Source organism: Dermacentor albipictus, chromosome 2, assembly GCF_038994185.2.
Source record: "Dermacentor albipictus isolate Rhodes 1998 colony chromosome 2, USDA_Dalb.pri_finalv2, whole genome shotgun sequence".
Classification (NCBI taxonomy): domain Eukaryota; kingdom Metazoa; phylum Arthropoda; class Arachnida; order Ixodida; family Ixodidae; genus Dermacentor; species Dermacentor albipictus.
The window spans coordinates 30,447,477-30,468,308 of record NC_091822.1 but is presented as its reverse complement, the minus strand read 5'-3'; the positions used below and the strand labels follow the sequence as shown (position 1 = coordinate 30,468,308).

Genomic DNA, 20,832 nt, shown 5'->3' with positions numbered 1-20,832 from the left:
TCGCGCAGAGCATTGATTGAGTCGCATGATGCGTGGTCACTTCATCTGTCGCACAGATTGGGCTTATGATAAACCACCTGCCGTACAGAAAAACTAGAAAGCAAAATTTTCTATGCAGTATATTTTTTTTAATGAATGAGGTTTTATTATTAATAAACATGATACAGTACAAGGAAATGTTACACAGAAGGAAGTCCTGAGGTCAAAGACTGTAGTGGGACTTACTGTACAGCGTAATATAAGTAAAAATATAAACAACAGTTGCTACAATTATAAAATAATGCCACAAAACACAGGTCCACTATTACCCTGAGAGTCTAATTGGTATTCAATACAACAGAAGGTCACTCATTCATTAGTTTCTGTGAAAAAGGAAGAAAATTGATTTCTGGTCAACAGTAAATAAATTGATAAAAATATTTTCCACACCTTCTTATACTAGAACTGGGCGGTAATCGGTGCTGACATACCAATTTGGTGTTCCCTTTAATAAGAGTGGACTGTACTGTATATCTGGATTTCTGTATACCCAAGTTACTGCCAGCTTGCTACATTTTTATGATGCAATGCTAGGCGACTCCTAAGCATGTGCAGCAGTATTTTCTTGCCCAAAATTTGTAGGCAATGAATTTCGTTAGATGTTTTGTGATATTTGATTCAATATTTGGCTTTTTCTTCTTAATGCAATTAGATATTCGATTTGAAATCTACTATTCACTATTTGCAAACCCCTATAGGAAACTTTGGCACGTAATTCTAGTTCATAATAAGAGGAGAAAATGAAGTTAGGCATGTCATGTAATGCGTAAAGCAGATAGCTGGTGACCCAGCACAACACCAGAAGAGGCGCAAAGGAAAGGTACTTGCAGTCAATAGGGTACAGGATTATGTGGTGTAATGCGATTAGGCACTTTTCAGGTGTAGGATGAAGTCAGCTGATGATAGGAAAAATTGTCATCCAGCTGAATGTAGCACAAAGCTACAAATGAAACCCATACAGGTTTCTCAGAAAGAAAGCTTACCTGTTAAGGAAAAATTCGGCCTGGTCTAGGATTCAAACCTGGGACCAACGCCTTTCCGGGGCAATCACTCACCATCCATCTGAGCTAATCAGGAGGCTAGCAGAACACAGTGCAAGGGAAAATTAATAAATAACTCGGTAGCATTGTCATCATTCTAGCTTCGTCGTCTGAATCTTGTCAATGCATTGTCATCATGCTATCCCCATGACACGCTTGTCATGCATTCGTTGTCATACTATCAGTCTGAGACCATTGTGATAATTCTACTGTCATCAATTTAGCCTCATCATCCAACTCATCATGCCATTATTGTTAGGTCTTTTATGCCGACCAGGCGTCCTAAGTTCTCTCATAGCTTGGGCCATAGATATGTGCTCATGGTCGCGATGATATTGGGGTCATTGCATAATCGTCATTCCAGCTTCATCATCCAACTCTCATCATGCTGTCGTCATCATGCTGTCGCCGTCGTCATCATGCTGTTGTCATGCCATCATGCTTGTGACTGACCTTGGCAACTGAGGGTAATATCAAGGTGGGCCAATACCAGAGACAGTGTGTGTAGCTGAAGTGAGGAAGTCTCAGAATGACTGCTACAGATTCTAAATAAATGTCTTCAGCAATATGGTATTTTGCTACATTGCTTGGATGCTAATCGCATTACTGTCACTAGTCATTGTGAGGCAGTATTTGTGGTGATGTCTTTTTCTTCTTTTTGGCGTAACTCAAAAATCCACTCAATTTGAAAAATTTATGCTGTGTGGTAGACTTCAAACAATGAGTTTTCACTGTAGGATGCTGACGTGGTCTTGTTCTTTCCGTCTGGTGCAGATCTTTCTGCGTGCGGGCACCCTGTCCCTCTTGGAGTCTCAGCGGGAGGAGAAGCTGGCTGAGGGTTTGATTCACCTGCAGGCTCACCTCAGGGGATTTCTGGCCCGCAAGCGTTTCCAAAAGCGCAAGGTGAGCTTCTGTTTATGCTTTTGAACTCTCGACTACAGTCACACGCAAACGAAAATTGCTGCTATGCACTTCAGCTCTCAGGTTGTAGAATTTCCACTCTTCTGTTTGATGAATGTGTACCAACATTCCCAGCTTATTGCCAAAAACATAGTGAAGATGTAACGCAGACACAACTACTAGGTTTTCTTCTGTCTTTCTTGCATTTTGTGTCTCGTATTCGTGCTGTTTTGTACAATAAGCCACATACCATTAGCATAATGAAATTGAAATGCAAACAGGAACTAATGCCTATTACATGTATGTGAAGGAAACTTGCCGTATCCTTTGGGACCGGGATCCTTTTAATAATGACACGGCAGATGCGATCCTTTCACATATAACACAGCCTATATACAAATACATTAACATGGTACAGGGCGTTTTACATGCACACAGACTAGAGCAAGAGTTCTGAAGACGTCTGTCTGTCTAAAATAGTGATGTGCCTAGCACTCTTCCAGCACGACTCGCCAGTGTGCGTCGTTATTGCGGGGGCTGTGACCATTGTCATTGTCGCTGCGTAGTCCGACTTTTCAGCACAGCTCGTTAGTTGCTTGTATCGACCACGTCCTACGCCGACACCACCAGGTTGCATCTGGTTGCAATGTGGAAACGGAAAACAGCAGGCCAGCAGTGCACCAGGTCATTGCTGTAACTGGCCAGCAGCTCGCGAGCCACTGCTGGAACGTCTAGGTTCCCAGCACGAAGCACTGCACCAGGCTGCCGTGACAGCAGGCCGCTGGTGTGCAGGAGAGCACAGCCACAACCAAGATCTTAGCCTAGGTCCGCACGTTCGCCAGTACCCAAGCCTCGACCGCTGGTCAGCGAGCTGTTGTTCAAGCCTCCTGCTCGCTCTCACGCTCTCCACATGCCACTTCCTTGTTCGTGGCACGCAGTCTTCTTCTTCCACAATTGCCATAATTAAATCTTCTCTTGTTGTCACACAATCACCGTCACTCCAAGCTGGCTGGTCAGACACTTTGTCTTGCCAAGGTCACACACCACAATCCACATCATGACAATGTATATACGCGGAAATGTGATGTGTAATCGCTCTGTAGCCAGTTTCTAAGCATGGAGTAGTTCCAAGTGTATGTTTCGGAGTCTGTATTATGCCGCTGCTACAAATGCAGATGAACATGGAAACAAAACAGCTCCTTGTAGTAGTTTCAGAACTGTTTATGTTTGAAGTTTTGCTGGCATACAAACCAGCGGAAGTAAAAATAATCTTGCAGCTTGCCGAGGTTCTGGTTCTTTCGTTAAAAGAAGAGGTTGACCTTTTCTAATGTACACCCAACACAATTTAATGTGACCCAGTTTATGTGGAATCAAAGTAAAAAGCTAACATAGAAATGACATTAAAGCACCAAAGAAAGTAGAAATGTAATGTGCACTTGATTGAAAAACATGTAGCATGGCTCTGATCATGGCAGTCAGAAAAGGATGTAAGCATAAAACTTTACCCACACTGAATGGAAATGTATAAAACCACTTCATATCCATTGTCATCATTCTCAAACAGTGCTATATTGCTCACAATGTGTAGTCCTCCATGTGGCTCCTCGCATGTTTGATATTCCAATTTTATCAAATGACTATGGAGCAATCAGAATTGGGGTGATTGCCCACACCTAGACTAACCAGTTGACTAGTTTGTCCTGTGAAGCAGGCACTTACCTAAAATGCCAAAACATACCTGAACTTGTTGCTGCTAGCTTAGCATGTAAAATAACTTGGCTTTTGATGAGCTCTCTTGATCAAAGACTTAGAGTGGGGCATCTGTCGTGGCCTGTCGAGAACTTAATCTCTTGTTATCTGTGATGGCATTGATGCTGGCTAGGCTGTTTCTGGCAGTAGATCGTTGTGCACAAACACGATTTTGGTTTCATACCTGGTTTCACTGGTGCAGGTAATATTTGGACCAATTTTGTTGAAAAAAAAAAGAAGTGATATGTTTGAATAAATAATAAATCTGGTAAATACTGTAACATTTGCTGTGAGCTACCTTTCTTGCTCTAAAATATTCCTAGGACAAGCCTAAGATAAGTGTTTTTAGTGAAATGATGCATGCTCGATGCATTTGTTGTCCCCTAGTGCCACGAAGACAGGCACTGCAATTGTTTGGGCCACAGTTTGGATCATCATTGGCATCAGGCGCATTCATACTGACCACTTGAGTTCAAAAGTGAGGGCCTATCTCATAACTGAAATAATAGAAGTTTTGGCTCACAGAAATGTATACGTTGCCGGCTGGAACCTTTGTTCATGAATCAATAAGCAGAAAATCTAATTATTCGAAGTCGAATTAATGAAAGTCTATTGTATAGTGAGCCCATTGTAGAGAACAGCCTGATTCAACTCATCTTAAGCTGTGTGTAGTTGCAAAGTGATACATGTAATCTTGTGTGATCCTTTAAGTGTGATGTGCTACACTTTCAACATTGAGACAACAATTCGTGCTTGCGTTTGTGCAGCTCTTGTGGCTTTGCAGCCATCTCTTGTTGTTTGTGGTTGAGCCACTTGCCACTTGGCTGTTGTGCATTGCTGCACAAAGCAGGAATCTTGCTTCCAATGCTAAAATATAAAAGTCCAGCCATAATACAGCTTCGTGCAGCTTCTCACACGAAAAGAAATTGACAGACCTCCTTCCCATCACTTATTACATATTGGCATGTATACTTGTTTATCGGTTTTTTTTTTGTGACCGCTTTTCACAGTTTAAGAAATGTTATCGCTCAGTGCAGGATGCACCCGCATGTATTGGATGTTCCTCAAATGTTATTGATGGTTTTATCTGCTGTGTGTTGTCACTAAAGCTTGTGTAATTTGATGGCATGTGTGACGCAAATTGTGTAGAACTTTCCAGAAGACACGCAGGCACCAGTGATTACTCTGGAACCTTCGATAACTTACGATAAGTTGCGCGAATGTTTGCTTATTATCTGGTATTGCATTTTGCCTAAGTTGTGCAGTGATATCGAAAGTAATCTGAGGCCAACAACTGAGGAACTACTTCAACTCATTTTAGACAAGCAAACTCAAATTGAAGTACGGCTGACAAATATGGAAAGCAAACTAGAATCATACACCGAGCAGTGCATTAATTTGGTATGACTTGAAAGTACTGTTGGTGATCTTGAGCGCACTATTCAACTCCAGCAAAAGAAATTAAATGATATGGAAGACAAAGCCCGACGCAATAAGATTATTGTATTTGGTTTATCAGGATGCAAAAGAAACAAGAGCAGATATTGAAACCAGAGTGGTAAAAGAAATTTTTTTCGAACAGCTGGGCATCTCTGTGATGTCAGCGGAAAGATTACACAGACTTGGGCAAAGGAGGGCTGGGCTGAACAGGCCGGTTATCATCAGGCTGTATGATTTCAGTAGAAAGCAGCCATTTTTAAGAAATTCAGCAAACTGAAAGGTAGCAGCATAAGTGTTTCCAACGATTATTCACAGGCCACTCCGCAGAAAAGAAAACTTTTTTGGGGAATCAGTTCAGGCCTGTACACATGCGGGGCCAAAAGTTAAGCTCGTGCACAATGAAATGATCATCAATAACACTGCCCATATCTGGGACTTGCAAACTAATTCTTAAGTAAAGCTGCCAACTACCCATGCAAACACATCCAGTCGTGATGAATGATAGAAAATAAAAGCATGAACTATGAACACTAAACGTAAATGCACAAAGTGCTGTAAATAAAGCAGAACACCTTGAATCCTCAATGATACTACACAATCCTCATGTTATTGCCATGACAGGAACGTGGCTGCATGAAGATATTCAGAGTGAAGGAATGTTTCCTAGCTTATATAATGTGCTCCGCAGGGACAGTACAAACAGGCGGAGGTGTGGCATTGCTCATCAAGAACAAATTGCAATATGAACCCTTCCCCCTTATCAGCGATCACAAAGGCGTATGGTGTAAAATAATTACGACTGATATGACATTAGTAATCGCAGTAATTTATAGACCCCCTGCAAGCCTTGTTGAATGCCTCCAAAAGATTGATGAACAGTTAAATGCTCTAATGAACAACAGAAGCAAAATTATACTTGTAGGAGACTGTAATTTACTTAGTGTAGATTGGGACGCACAAGTTCCTGGGCCTATGGAAAGATCTCATGCTGACTTGATGTTAGAGATTATGACGATGTATGGTCTCATTCAGGACGGCCAAGAAACCCACTCGAACTCAAAGGAACTGTAATTAGCTGTTAGATTTAATATTTTTGTCTGGAGGTGCATTCGATTATAGAATAGATATTCACGAGGGAATTTCAAACCATAATAGTGTACTTGCTACTATTAAAGTTAACAAGGAGTGTGCCTCAAAACATAAGTTGGTAAAAATTTACAATTTCAACGCAGCTGAAATTGAGCGCAGCGAAATGACACTTCAGTTATTGACTACTTGGAATCTGCCTTTGATAAAATGCCACAAGATGATAGCATTAAGAACCTGTGGTAATATTTCGTTTCAGCTGTAAGGCATTGTTTGCAAAAATTTGTACCACTGAATAAAGAGCGGTCTCGAAAAGAGAATCTATAGATGACTCGAGATATCATCCATTTAAAATGATGTCTCCAACGTGCTTGTAAAAATGAACCCAAACCTGACAGCGTAGTTGCTACAGAAATCAATCGCTGAGGCATTTATTAATTTTTTTGTGTCTGTATCTAGTTCAAAACACATTGAACCTTCAATGAAAGCGTCAGGGAGGCAGCAATGTGATGGCATTGTCATATCGCGAGAAGGTGTAATTTCATTACTTTTAAAGCTGGATCCTAAGTATCTTATCCGTTCTGGGTCCCATATTGTTTTTATTATATGTCAATGATATCGCGAAGAACCTACATCCTCTGGTCGAAGTGCGATTGTTTGCAGATGATATTATGTTATTTTGTTGCATAAGAAGCCTGCAAGACCAGGTCCTGTTAAATGACTCTTTGAATGTTGTATATGACGGGTGTGTAAAATGGAACATGCAAATCAATTATGAAAAGTCCACTTCTATGATTGTGTCAAACAAGAAGACCCCATTTGTGTTCCTCTATATAATTAACAACATGTAAATAAAACATTCCAGTAAATTAAAACATTTAAGCATTACGATTTCTCATGAGATGACCTGGAATGATCATGTACGAAATATATGTGGGACAGTGCAATGAAAACTAGGATACCTATGGCAAAAGCTAAAAAATGCACCATCGGATGTCAAACTAAAAGCATATAAATGAATATTAAGGCCAACTGTGGAATACGCAAATATAATTTAAGATCCAAATCAGAAATATCTCATTGACAAACTTGAACATGTTCAGAAATTGGCTGTGAGGTTTGTAGTTCCCTGTTACCGAAGAATGCAGTCAATTACAGAATTTCTTGCACGTGCAGAGCTACTAACTTTGGCTGTTCATAGAAATATTTCTAGGCTTAAGTATCTTTGCCAGCTTTATCGCAATAGATTCAAGTTGGATTCCAGCCTTGTACTTGCAGCTGCCCGGTAGGCGATCATCATGTACTAAGCATCCCTTTGCCGTTATGTCCTGCATTCCAAGAGTTGACGTCTATAAATGTTCGTTTCTGCCTAAAACAATTATAAAATGGAATAACCTTGACCGACGCATATTTGATAACACTTGTTCACTAGAAACTTTTGAAGAAGAGTTGAAACTGTGCTGTATTGATTGAATCTACTCTTCCCACCCTGTAAGAGCCCGGAAGGGCTAACAGTCATCATCATCATCATCTTCTTCATCATCATCATCATCATCAGCCTGGTTACGCCCACTGCAGGACAAAGGCCTCTCCCATATTTCTCCAACAACCCCGGTCATGTACCAATTGTGGCCATGCCGTCCCTGCAAACTTCTTAATCTCATGCGCCCACCTAACTTTCTGTCGCCCCCTGCTACGCTTTCCTTCCCTTGGAATCCAGTCCGTAACCCTTAATGACCATCGGTTATCTTCCCTCCTCATTACATGTCCTGCCCATGCCCATTTCTTTTTCTTGATTTCAACTAAGATGTCATTAACTCGTGTTTGTTTCCTCACCCAATCTGCTCTTTTCTTATCCCTTAACGTTACACCTATCATTCTTTCCATAGCTCGTTGCGTCGTCCTCAATTTGAGCAGAACCCTTTTCGTAAGCCTCCAGGTTTCTGCCCCGTAGGTGAGTACTGGTAACTAACAGTATCTGAAATAAATAAATAAAAAAACTCATGCAGAAAAGCCAACGTGCTTGACCGGCAGATCATATTTTCGCCAATCGCCGACTAGTTGTGTTCGCTGCTGTCGTTGTTCTTTGAGTGTAGCCTGTTTTTGAGAACACAAATTTGCCCAATAAAATTCTAGTTTCGTCACTCACAGTTTTGTTGCTTTCTTCACCATCACTACTGCGTGACAGTATGCAGTTAGGCTTAGCTAACCCTATCCAGCATGCACTGCAGCACGGAGGAGATGAACTGGCAACTGAAATGTGATAGCTTACATGGGCAATGTGAGACAAGTCAGCAGAAAATAAACGAAGCAACTAAACTTACAGGAAATGCACTGTAGTTGCAACAAGATCATTAATTTTGCACTCGTATGCAAACCTAAAGAAAAGTAATTTCTAACTGTTCACCCTACGGACTAGGTATGGCCATTAATTTTAGCAGCTGACAAGTTCTGTTCCACATCTTTCACATGTCTGCATGATGTGTCAATAAATATATAGGAACACTTCAAAGGGCCCCTCACCAAGTTTAGGCATTGCAAAGAGACAACCAACCACAGTGTGTAAATCTGGCGCTAAAGATATTGTCTGCAATGTATCAAACTGCTTCACTCTGTGAAAATGGCTGAAATTTCAAATAAAAGCCTACATGCCCTTCTTGTTCTTGAGAGAGCCCCTCTTCCTGCTGGAAAGTCAATCTCACAGTACAAATGCATCTACACCATTACATAAGCCACACGACCTACAACATCACCGATTATGGCACGTGACCTTGGTAGACCATCCAAAGTAAAACACACAAAACTGCCCGTGGAAGTGCATGTGTAGAAAAAAAAAAGAAGAAAAGAAAAAAAAAAGAAGGAAAGAGATGAAAAAAGGAGTCGGTGCTTGTGACCTAAATGTGGTGCACTCTTTCGCCTCTGGTATAAGAGGGGGTAGTAATGTAGTTTGCATGTGCTAGTCGAGGCAATGGGAGAGAGTGTCTGCATTGGCAGTGAAGATTGCCTTCTTAATGCACGACAGTGCAGCATTTCAACCTTTGCTGTCTCTTTTAAATTCGTGACATTGAAAAAGTCTTGTGGTAAAATGGTCCCCAGATGGCTTCTTACAACTTCCAGTGTATAGCCAAAATTTTCATCCTGGCCTGGTGAAATATTTAACACTGCGACTGACCTTAGCTATTGGTTTTTGTGGGAAGCGACAGCGATTCTTCAAGTTTCCTTGTCTGATATGCTTGCAGGTCCAGGAGCTGGCCATCTGCTGCATCCAGAGGAATGTGCGCAAGTTCCTCGAGATCCGCGATTGGCCCTGGTGGCGCCTCTTCATCAAGATTGCACCCGTGCTCAATGTACAGCGCACCGAACAGGAGCTGCGTCTCAGCAGGGTACGTTGGCCTCACCCTCCTTTCCTAAGGCTGTGTACCTGCTATATACAGGCAGTGGTATTTTAGAGTAATTCTGCGCAGTACTTTAGGTTGTAGCATTTGTAGAGACGTTACAGAGCATTTGTGAAAAGAAGAGGCCGTGTTTGGAAGAGTACAAGTTGTCATGGGGTCTTGCCAGTGAATGGCCCATATTTATCATATTTATCATGGGCGCAACACGTAAAGAGATGGTGACGAGAGACAGCATGGACCATAAAATGTTCGTATAAACTGTTCAGCCTTGCTTGGCTTACCATAGTAACTTAAATAACAAACGCGCCTTTCTTTTACCAAAATTGGAGCTAGATTCCAGGGTGTGTTCACTATGCCAGCTAAAATGTTGAGCGGCTCCCTCTCTTTCTCCTTTCTTTTTTGGGAACCAGTACTAAACCTGCTGCACTGCATATTAACACCAGTTTATATCCATCCTTTCTCTTTAACCTTGTGTGTGGAACCTGCAGAGAAATGTTACCTTCTTTTAACCCTTTCACTTGAAGATCACAGTGGTGGCAGCTTCCATCTGCAGGGTCCACTGCCATCAAAAGCCTAATGGTCACATTTTGGTATTTGTTTTTTCCTTATCTGGACACTTGGCATGCCTTTAACTGTCATGTTCCCCAGTTGATCACAGTTCAAAATCATTCAATCAGCATGCCAAATTTGCAACATCACACTTTCTCTTCCTGTTTAGTTCTTATAGTGCATTAGGGAACTTTCACAACCTTTTTGTTGTATGTGGAAAGCAGCCACTGACACATGGTAAGCTGCCACTGTTATGTCATAAAGGCATTGTCAGTATTGTTATAAATAAATAAGTCATCATTTTCTGAGGGATGTGCAATGGTCCCACATAAAGAATGTTGTTCAAGTGCTGGTTGCTCTGGAGGTCTTAGAGCACACTGAACCTATGTCAATGTCACCAATGGCCCAATCAAAGTGGCAGAGTAAACATGACAGTACTCAGTTGCACTAGGGAAAGTCCAGCATCAGTGGTCTACCTACAATGTCATCATTAGCATTGTGTGCTTCATTTTGCACATAAACTGTCGCTCTTAGCTATGGCGCGGCAGTTACAGTACAGTGTTTACTGGTCGAGAAACTTTGGGCCAAGTTTGTTATAGGGACAAATACTGCCGTAGAGGTGCCACTTTAGATAAGAAGGCTATGATTGACGCTGGTGTCGGCATGCTTGGGCAATTCTCGTAATAACTCACACACATGGTGCCGTAGTATCTTTCAGAGTTATTTCTCATTCTTGTATTTCCCTCACTTGTGTGGAACAAATGCAGTTAAACCGTGACATAACGACGTTGGTAAAATCAGCAATTTGCTCCTGTATATTTGTATATTGAAATTGTATTATGTTGAATTTCAGCCTTTTATGCAAGTAAAAACTGTCGCCAATGAAGTTTTCTTAGGCTTGAGGGGCCGCAAAATTTTCAATATTAACGGGCAATCGAAAAAGGCAATCTTTATTGAGAAAAAAAAAATCACTTTGTTCAGTTTGAGAGGCGGCAACAAAAGATACGGTTTCAATCCGTGTCAACAATATCTTCACATCAGTGGTAGGAAGCGAAGCCAGCCATGCATTTGTGTTCATTCTGCCCACGTGGCTGATAGTGTCACCCACAGTAAAAGCGCCGGCAGCAGGAAGCCAATGTTTTGTATGCCTCTCACTTCAATGCGTTTCCAAAATGGGAGATTGCACAACCTCTAGAACTAAATGCGCTGGAGGACAGCACACACGATGCCGCACCATCTCGGTACGCCCTTTTCTTGCATGTGCGCAGACTATCTCTAAAACAGGGCTTGCGGGCCGTGTATGTGCTTGGCCATGCTTGAAAAGGAAACGCATGCCAACCTGCCCACCAACACCTCCCCTTGCTCACTTGATTGATTGCTTTACCGCAAGCTCACTTCCCTCTCCCTTTCCCCTTTGCTCATGTGGGAAGACGGTGCTCATCAGGCCACCTTCTTTGTCGACTCACCCTCACACGCTTTCACTCATATTCCCAAAGCACACTGCGTGCAAGGCATCATAGGATCTTATCGCACTTGAACTTTATACCACTGCTTCGGTTGTCACTCTCAGTTGTGCGGACTGCAATTTGAGAGGTGTATTCGCAAGCAGCCGCTTGTAATTCAACCATTTGACCATCTGCGTCCACGGAAGTTTTCATTTATTGTATCGGTATTTCTTTGCAGCCGTAGTGAAATTTTGTTATATTGAAATTGTGTATAAAGACACTTTGTTATATCTACATTCAAAGTACATTATGTTCTTTTGACAAGAAGGTAAAAAAGTTAAATACTTCGTTATATTGAAGCTCGTTATATCAAGGTTTAACTGTACGAGTGAAGCTTTACAGTGAAATTATAGCTTGTAAAGCACTTGAGTAACGAAAGGATACTCTCTTGTGATAATGTGTTAGCAGTAACAGGTACCAGCAGATTTGTTGAAGGATGGTGGACAGATTGTTCTAGAGAAACTGGCCACCCTGTATACGCAATGCCTCATGACCTCGAGCGTACCGGAATCTTGGAAGAACGCTAACATAATCCTAATCCATAAGAAAGGAGACGCCAAAGACTTGAAAAATTACAGACCGATCAGCTTACTGTCCGTTGCCTATGAACTATTTACTAAGGTAATCGCAAATAGAATCAGGAACACCTTAGACTTCTGTCAAGCAAAGGACCAGGCAGGATTCCGTAAAGGCTACTCAACAATAGATCATATTCACACTATCAATCAGGTGATAGAGAAATGTGCGGAATATAACCAACCCTTATATATAGCTTTCATTGATTACGAGAAAGCGTTTGATTCTGTCGAAACCTCAGCAGTCATGGAGGCATTACGGAATCAGGGTGTAGACGAGCCGTATGTAAAAATACTGAAAGATATCTATAGCGGCTCCACAGCCACCATAGTCCTCCATAAAGAAAGCAACAAAATCCCAATAAAGAAAGGCGTCAGGCAGGGAGATACGATCTCTCCAATGCTATTCACAGCGTGTTTACAGGAGGTATTCAGAGACCTGGATTGGGAAGAATTGGGGATAAAAGTTAATGGAGAATACCTTAGTAACTTGCGATTCGCTGATGATATTGCCTTGCTTAGTAACTCAGGGGACCAATTGCAATGCATGCTCACTGACCTGGAGAGGCAAAGCAGAAGAGTGGGGCTAAAAATTAATCTGCAGAAAACTAAAGTAATGTTTAACAGTCTCGGAAGAGAACAGCAATTTACAATAGGCAGCGAGGCACTGGAAGTCATAAGGGAATACCCCTACTTGGGGCAGGTAGTGACGGCGGATCCGGATCATGAGACGGAAATAATCAGAAGAATAAGAATGGGCTGGGGTGCGTTTGGTAGGCATTCTCAGATCATGAACAGCAGGTTGCCATTATCCCTCAAGAGAAAAGTATATAATAGCTGTGTCTTACCAGTACTCACCTACGGGGCAGAAACCTGGAGGCTTACGAAAAGAGTTCTACTCAAATTGAGGACGACGCAACGAGCAATGGAAAGAAGAATGATAGGTGTAACGTTAAGGGATAAGAAAAGAGCTGATTGGGTGAGGGAACAAACGCGAGTTAATGACATCTTAGTTGAAATCAAGAAAAAGAAATGGGCATGGGCAGGACATGTAATGAGGAGGGAAGATAACCGATGGTCATTAAGGGTTACGGACTGGATTCCAAGGGAAGGGAAGCGTAGCAGGGGGCGGCAGAAAGTTAGGTGGGCGGATGAGATTAAGACGTTTGCAGGGACGGCATGGCCACAATTAGTACATGACTGGGGTTGTTGGAGAAGTATGGGAGAGGCCTTTGCCCTGCAGTGGGCGTAACCAGGCTGATGATGATGATGATGATGATTAGCAGTAGGAAGGAATCCTCATACCAAAAATGTCTGCTGCATGATACCTCAATATTGCTTACAAATTTTACTTCATAAGTTTGCTTTCAAGTAGTTTACGGCATCTCACGGCATCGCAACTAAGCTCGAAGAAGCAACCACCATGCTAGAAATGTTGTTGGAAGCAACTGTGCAACACTTATGATGCACTGCTTAGCTCCGTATCGGAGCTTTGCCATAGATAAACACCTCAAGGTTCCTAACATATTGCCACACTTTTGCTCCTGTCATCACAGCAGCAAAGGCATCTCTATCCAAGTTTTTACAAAAACAGTGCTGCATGTAACTAGGATTGCTATCTCGCATGTTCAGTTTACATTTCTAATCCAGCTCTGAAGCAGAGCCCAGAACAATATTTACCAGAATACGCCAGAAGCAGGTCAGAAGCAGAACGTGGCCCAGGGAAACTGCGAACGGCATGAACTTTTTCCGGATCTGGTTGTACACGCAATGCGTCAATGAGGTGTCCCAACACGGTAATCTGACGGTGCCCGAATTGACGTTTCGTGGAGTTCAATTGGAGGCTGGCTTTTTGGAAGACTGCAAGAATGGCAGCGAGTCAGGTAAGGCAGCTGCCGAATGTGGGAGAAGAAAGAATAACGTCGTCAAGGTAACAAAGACAGGTGGTCCATTTGTAGCATCGCAGAAGAAAGTCCATCATGTGTTCAAGTGTTGTTGGAGCATTCCATAGGCCAAAGGACATGACTTTGAACTGACGTAATCTATTCGGCGGTCCATTTCATCAACTGAAATCTGCCAGTAGCCGGATTGAAGATCCATGGACAAGAAGCATTTAGCTCCGTTCGAGCATTCCAAGGTGTCATCGATACATGGTAGAGGGTAGACGTCTTTTTCGCGTTATCTTGTCTAAGTGGTGATAATCGACGCAAAAATGCCAGGTACTATTTTTTTTTTTTCACAAGGATGACAGGCGAAGCCCAAGGGCTGGCTGATGGTTCAGTGAACCCTTTGCGGAGCATTTCGCCCACTTCTGATTGGATGACTCGACGTTCAGCATGTGATACACGATAGGGACGCCGACGAATAGGATTCGTGTCTCCAGTGTTTATATGGTGGAGAACAGCAGATGTTTGTCCTAAAGGCCTGTCGCCGAAATCAAAGATGTCACTGTACGATTCGAGCAGGAGAGGTATGTCCATGGCCTGTGCAGAAGTGAGGTCAGCTACAATAATTTTCGCGAAGTCATCTGTAATGGAACCAGAGCTGTGAGCTGCAATAAACCACTCTCGGCATTCAGACTCTCAATGTCAAATTCGGAACTACTAGAAACGCTGGCCAAGAACACTCCGGCCGGAAGCACCTAAGGGCACAGGCTGAAATTCAGAAGCTTGAGAACGACGTCGTTATTAGTAACCGGGACCAGCATATGCGGAACAGCAACTTTCCGCTTCTAAAGCATGTCGACGATGGGGCAAAGCACATATTCACTGTCAGGAACCTGTGGCTGGGCGGTCGAAGTGACGTAAGTAACTGTCTCGGGTGACAGACGTACACCGTGAAGCGAGTACAAGTGCGGTGGGGCGGTGCTCAGAACATCGGCGAGTTGAGGCAGTTCTAACTGAAGAACACCGGTCGCGCAGTCAATGAGAGCAGAATGAGGGGATCAAAAGTTCAATCCAAGTATAACGTCACAAGGGCAGTTGTCGATCACAGCAAAGAGAACAGAAGTACGGTGGTTGGCTATAGTTAAACGTGCAGTACACATTCCAAGAACAACCAGCACGCTGCCATTGGCCACACGAAGCACTGGGGCAGCTGCTGGGGTGAGGACCTTCTTTAAACGTCTATGTAGGCTAGCATTCATCACAGAAACGTGGGCTCCAGTGTCGATGAGTGCTTGGACAGGTACGCTGTCTATTTTAATGTCTGTGTCACTTCTCCTTGTGGCACAGAGGATTTGCTTCAGTAGAAGGCAATGCAGCACCACCTACGAGAGCTGCATTTCTTAGTTTTCCGAAAGGGTGCGTCCAAACGCCACAGAGGACGAAAGGCGACGTGGCTGCGGCAAACGGGATGATGGACGACGTGTTTGTGGTGAACGATACTGGTGTCCGCGCGGCGATGCTGAGCGACTGTACCATGTGTTCTTAGCAGTTGTTGGCGCTGTTAGACTTGGTGGTGGACGAAACATTATGGGTATTTCCATCAAAACGGCTCAGGTTGGTCGGCGTGCGAGGTGTTGAGGGCCACGAGTAGTGACAGTATCGGGCGACATGACCAATGCGGCGACAGGTGAAACATATTGGCTGTTCGTCCGCAGTTCTCCACTCAGTCGGGTTGCGATAACGGGCATTGAAGCATCGGGGTGAAGCGAAAATAGTAGAAGGGCATATGTTGTCGCTGGGATTGGCGACAGCACAGACAGAATGTAAACCAACGTTTTGAAGTTCCTGGCAAACGTTGGCTTGTACGAGAGGAATGGAAAATGAGGTAGCAGCAGGGCTACGCGAACAGAAAGCTGCGGGCGTCATCGCATCCAGTTCACCTTACAGGCTCCAGTACAGGCTCGTTCACCTTTCCCCTATTAAACTGAAAACCCTGTACGTCTGGCTAGGTAGAGCTACCGTAAACGTATAGAGTAGCTCCTATGCTCTCTGCCGCTGTCATGGCATCGTTGATCTTCTCTGCTTCATTCCGTCATGGTGTGGATGGCACACACCCCTTTATTCTAGTAGCGTAGTGCAAACATACGCCTCAGGCTAATACAATAGAACCTCATTGTACAATAGTAAACGAGTTTTGGCATCACTACTTGTTCACTGTATGGACAGTGACGCGAAGCGTTTGTTACAGCCGACAACAAGACTGCTTATGACGCTCAGAAAATTCCTTCCTCGACAGAAAGAAAAATGCTGATAACACTAGTTACTTTCTGTTATGTTATAAAGGTCTCATGTGTATTGCCAGTGTTTCAACGAAGGCTGCAACAGTGCAAATAGAAAACATACGAGTAGATTGGGCGAGTGTAGTGGATGCGAAATCCGCCGTGAACATAGTGGGAAATCAGTAACTTACATGCACAGCTGTCACTTTTATCCACAAGATGATTTTAAGAGGACATGTTTTAGGGATGGTTGCTAGTGCTACCGTTTTTTGCTGTATCAAATTGCTCATGGAATTCAACTGAAACTGCTGCCATTGTTTACTGTACTAATGAATTTACTATGTCCTGCAGTAAGCCCGTTTCATGTGGCACAATTTCCTACATGCACATCACAGGTGTATTAGATGTGCCATGAACCCCTTCACATGGGATATTTTTCTATGCTGCGTGCTGCTGAACTTCCCTGTGAAATTGCACATGCAGCACGAGTGCTGATTGTCAGATACGTCACGGTGGTCTGCTTGCATTTTGTTTTACTTTTGTTCTGATGCAGTAATCTGTCAAAAATATTTCACAAACAGATTGGGGTCTGCTTTAGTTTATTTTCAACTTTCCAGTTCAAATTGTGCTCATGCTTACCACACTTGGCTATTCTACTGCATAATCACAAGTGCGAAAATCGCAGTGGTCGTTATCGGAGCATGTAAAACAGCAATGCGAAGTCTGCATGTGCGGATGTCGCAGCTCTGAAAAACCACATGAAACAGGCACTACTTCAACATGGTCTCACTGTTTTAAGAATTGAGATTTGGGCTAGTAGGGCGGGCCCATTGCACCATGATGAGCCAGTGTTTTACAGAATGAGAGTCTCAGTCCCACAACCATGGCTGCTGTGGAATGAGACCCCACTTTGCAGGGCCGCTGATGTGGAGCATTTTGCAGAGAGCCCTTAGGTAATGTTCGCTACCTCTCACCACCTCTCCCTCTCTCCCTCAGGAGGAAGTGGAGCAGCTCAAGGCCAAGGTTGAGAAGCTGGAGAAAGAACGCTCTGAGCTCAAGCAAGGCCATGACCTTCTCGAGGCCAAGGTCAGTACCCGCATGGCGGCTCTCTGCATGTCGTGTTGGTACGAGTTTCTTTTTTTTTTGCTTTGCCACACTAGGTTGGTGCCACTGAGAAGAGCATGATTTGACTAGCAGAAGCCTAATGTAATATTTTTGCTGATGAGAAGCGGCAGAGGAAAAATTGGCTTGTTTTGAGGAATACTTATTTGCGCGCGTCTTAATCGCACTGCGTGGAGATTGTTTCAGAAATTTCTTGTTTTCATACGACATCATTTTGTGAAATGCACGCCAGACTAATTAAGGTATTGTGACAATTGCGCTGGCCGTGCTGTCACAAGGGGTTGCACTACTTATGACTGCCGTCGAAGCATAATGAAATTACTTTGTGCTTTCTTCTCGTGTTTTAGCACTACACAATTTTATTACTGGCACGTATGAACTGACTGCCTTCTCTGCTTAAGATTGGCGGTTCGGGTGGTGGCGTATTTGCTGTATTTGACAAGAAGTGCGGAATGACACGGGCTTTCGAATTTATTGAAGTTCAGTAACAAAAAGAAAGTTAAGATTCTCTAGCTTCGAAGATGGTAAAGTGCTTTTAGTGCCATCGTGCCATTTCTTTCATCGGTAACTGTGGTGCCAGTTACGGTATTCTTGTCCGAAGTGTTGACGTAAAGTGTGCATGTTGTTATGCTTCCTTGAATCCTGTGATAAGAAGAGCACAAGTGCATTGCTGTCTATCTTAGGCTTTCACTGTGACTGCCCACCGAGAGCCGCCAACAGGTAAGTGTGTGTGTTTTCTTCGCAACGAGCAGCAACGAGCAAGTGGCAACGATCAGGTTCTGGGGAACTGAGGACAACCCTCCTCGGCGAAGTGGAGACACGACTCGACCGAGACGCGCCATTCGTGACGGTGATTGAAGGCTGATGGACTCGTCGTCGTGCAGAAATTTTGTGGACGCCGGTGTTGACGTCACGTGTTGCGGCTTGTTATTGAGATTAGGAGGCAACTTTGTGAAAACTACATCAGCTGTTGCATCTGAAAAGGTGGCCGTGGAGAAAAGCCGTGTTGGCATCAAATCACTAGCAACATACGTACGTACCTCCGTTCAGACTACGAAGTGAGCAAGCAATCTGCATTCGTCATAGTGGTGCCATTACGAAGACTGCTGGACTCGTCACCTTCAATGGGAAAATCTTTGCTGCTCTCTATCCCCATGCACAGAAATCTTCTGGGAAGTAGACGAAATGTTGAATACCTTTGACGGCACGGGAAAAATAAGCCTCTCGTTCTGCGTTTGTTTGTCGCCAGTGGAAAAAAAAGAAAGGATTAATTATACCTTCCGAGAGCTATTCTACGTGATGCATCTTTAGGCTCATGAAAATGCACCTTAAAAGAAGTTTGACTTGTTACCCGGCCTAGTTCATTGCCTCTAGGTTCGGCAGATCTTTGCTGTTGTATACTTAAGGGAATGACACTGCATGCGCCTGTGGTTATGGAATGCATGGTGTCACTGCAAGCAACCTGGTGGACTTGCGGTAAGAAAGAAAGAAAGAAAGAAAGAAAGAAAGAAAGAAAGAAAGAAAGAAAGAAAGAAAGAAAGAAAGAAAGAAAGGGAAGACCGGCCCTTTTGCGGCTCTTTCACTATCTCCGTCTCGACCGCGCCCCGGTGTCACTTCGGCGGAGTTGCCTGCGCGAGCATTGAGCGTCGGCAACAGAATAGGCGGCGCCGTCAGTCGCGCTCACCTGCCGCGGCGCTGGCCGGTAGCTGCTCGGCAGAGGCTGCCAAGTGGGCGAGTGTTTTTTTTCCCTCTTCCTTGTACTTGCCTTTGAAACAGGGCATTACAATTGTCGCCAGCCGCTCGCACCGCGGAGAAGACCACGGTGTGCGCCGCGTGCCGGCGTCTTTCGGCGGGGGAGGGGGAGAGCAGGCAGGGCCCTCGCCTTGTCCCCGTTCTTGCCGATGTCCCGTTTCGGCGCGTCATTGTTACGCGGAGTTACGCGCTCTGTGGAACGGTTATACTTGCCATGCATAGCGCACGTGCATGGTGATGTAGCGACGCGAAAAAAAAAAAAAAAAAGGGAGGGGGGAGAGAAAAGCTCTTTCAGGCCCAGATCTTATAACGCGTTCCCTGTGCTTAACCGTTTTCTCAACGTACATTTTCTATTGGAAACACGACAGAGCGTATTTGTTATATATCTGCGACCGAACGCTGAGCGTGGCAGATGATAGGGGCAGAACAGAATCTAATATTGTCTAATATATATATATATATATATATTAGTCTATAATGAGAAGCCAACAAACACTGACACCAAGTACAACATAGGGGAAATTGCATGTGCTTAATAACTGTGAGTGGGGGCGCTGGCTAACGCTCCCAGGGTTCTGCTAGTACACATAAATACTCAAGAAAGTGGATGGGGAAACGCCGCCGCGGTAGCTCAATTGGTAGAGCATCGCACGCGACATGCGAAGGTTGTGGGTTCGGTTCCCACCTGCGGCAAGTTGTTTTTTCATCCACTTTAATTTCCATTAACTTACCATTACTTTATTTCATTTATTAAGCACATGCAATTTCCCCTATGTTGTACTTGGTGTCAGTGTTTGTTGGCTTCTCATTATAGAGTAATAAATATCGGGTCCCTCGGTTAACCCCCTTTCTTCTCGTTTATATATATATATATATATTGCAAAATACGACACATCGTGTTAAGTTCCATTTCGACTGTTTTGTTATGTATCGGGTGGAAGCGGGACCTGTTTTGCGTATGTAGGCTTATCTGTCTTTTTCCGACTCTTCGCTAAGGGGAAAGGGCTTTTATTTATTTTGCTTCTTCTTTGGACGGGCACTGCTACAGTGAAGCGCTGCGCACGTCCGTACTCTGGAGGCGCATCGTTTCGAAACGACAGAAGTCGACTCAGCCGCGTCGCGCGGCCCAGGAGAGCGGGCGCCTCCGCGGTTGCGCCTTCTCTGCCCCGGCAGGCAGAGATGTCGCTTCGCGGTCGGCTCCCTTTGTGACCGAGCGGCGCTTCGTTCCGCAGCGTTCCCGCGTCCGCCCCTGTTGTCGCCGGCGGCGGCGGCGCGCCTTTGTGTCCGTCGGCCGAGCAGCGCCGCTCCCTCCCGGCCGTCGCACAAGGAGCACCTCTTGTGCGCGCGCGCCTGGCACGTGCGCTTTGCGTGCGGCGTTGCCTCTCCTCGTCGTTGGGCTTCCCGCCGAGACAACGTTCGCCCGAGCCTCGAGTGCCCGCCCGTCGCGCTGTGCTAGGGAGTGGACGCCGCCAGTGGCTGAGCTGGGCCAGTCGGTGTGCGCGCTCGCAAACTTAG

The 20,832-nt window shown here is 44.3% G+C and overlaps 1 protein-coding gene across 3 annotated transcripts in view; it reads left to right on the top strand.

Annotated features, from left to right (window-relative positions):
* LOC135897748 (unconventional myosin-XVIIIa-like) overlaps window positions 1–20,832 on the top strand; it is a 364,913-nt gene that overhangs the window by 176,463 nt on the left and 167,618 nt on the right. For all 3 annotated transcript variants that reach the window (XM_065426465.2, XM_065426463.2, XM_065426464.2), the window contains exons 18-20: window positions 1,854–1,982; window positions 9,494–9,637; window positions 17,440–17,529. In XM_065426465.2, coding sequence (XP_065282537.2) covers window positions 1,854–1,982; window positions 9,494–9,637; window positions 17,440–17,529 — 363 coding nt within the window. The remainder of the gene's footprint in view (window positions 1–1,853; window positions 1,983–9,493; window positions 9,638–17,439; window positions 17,530–20,832) is intronic.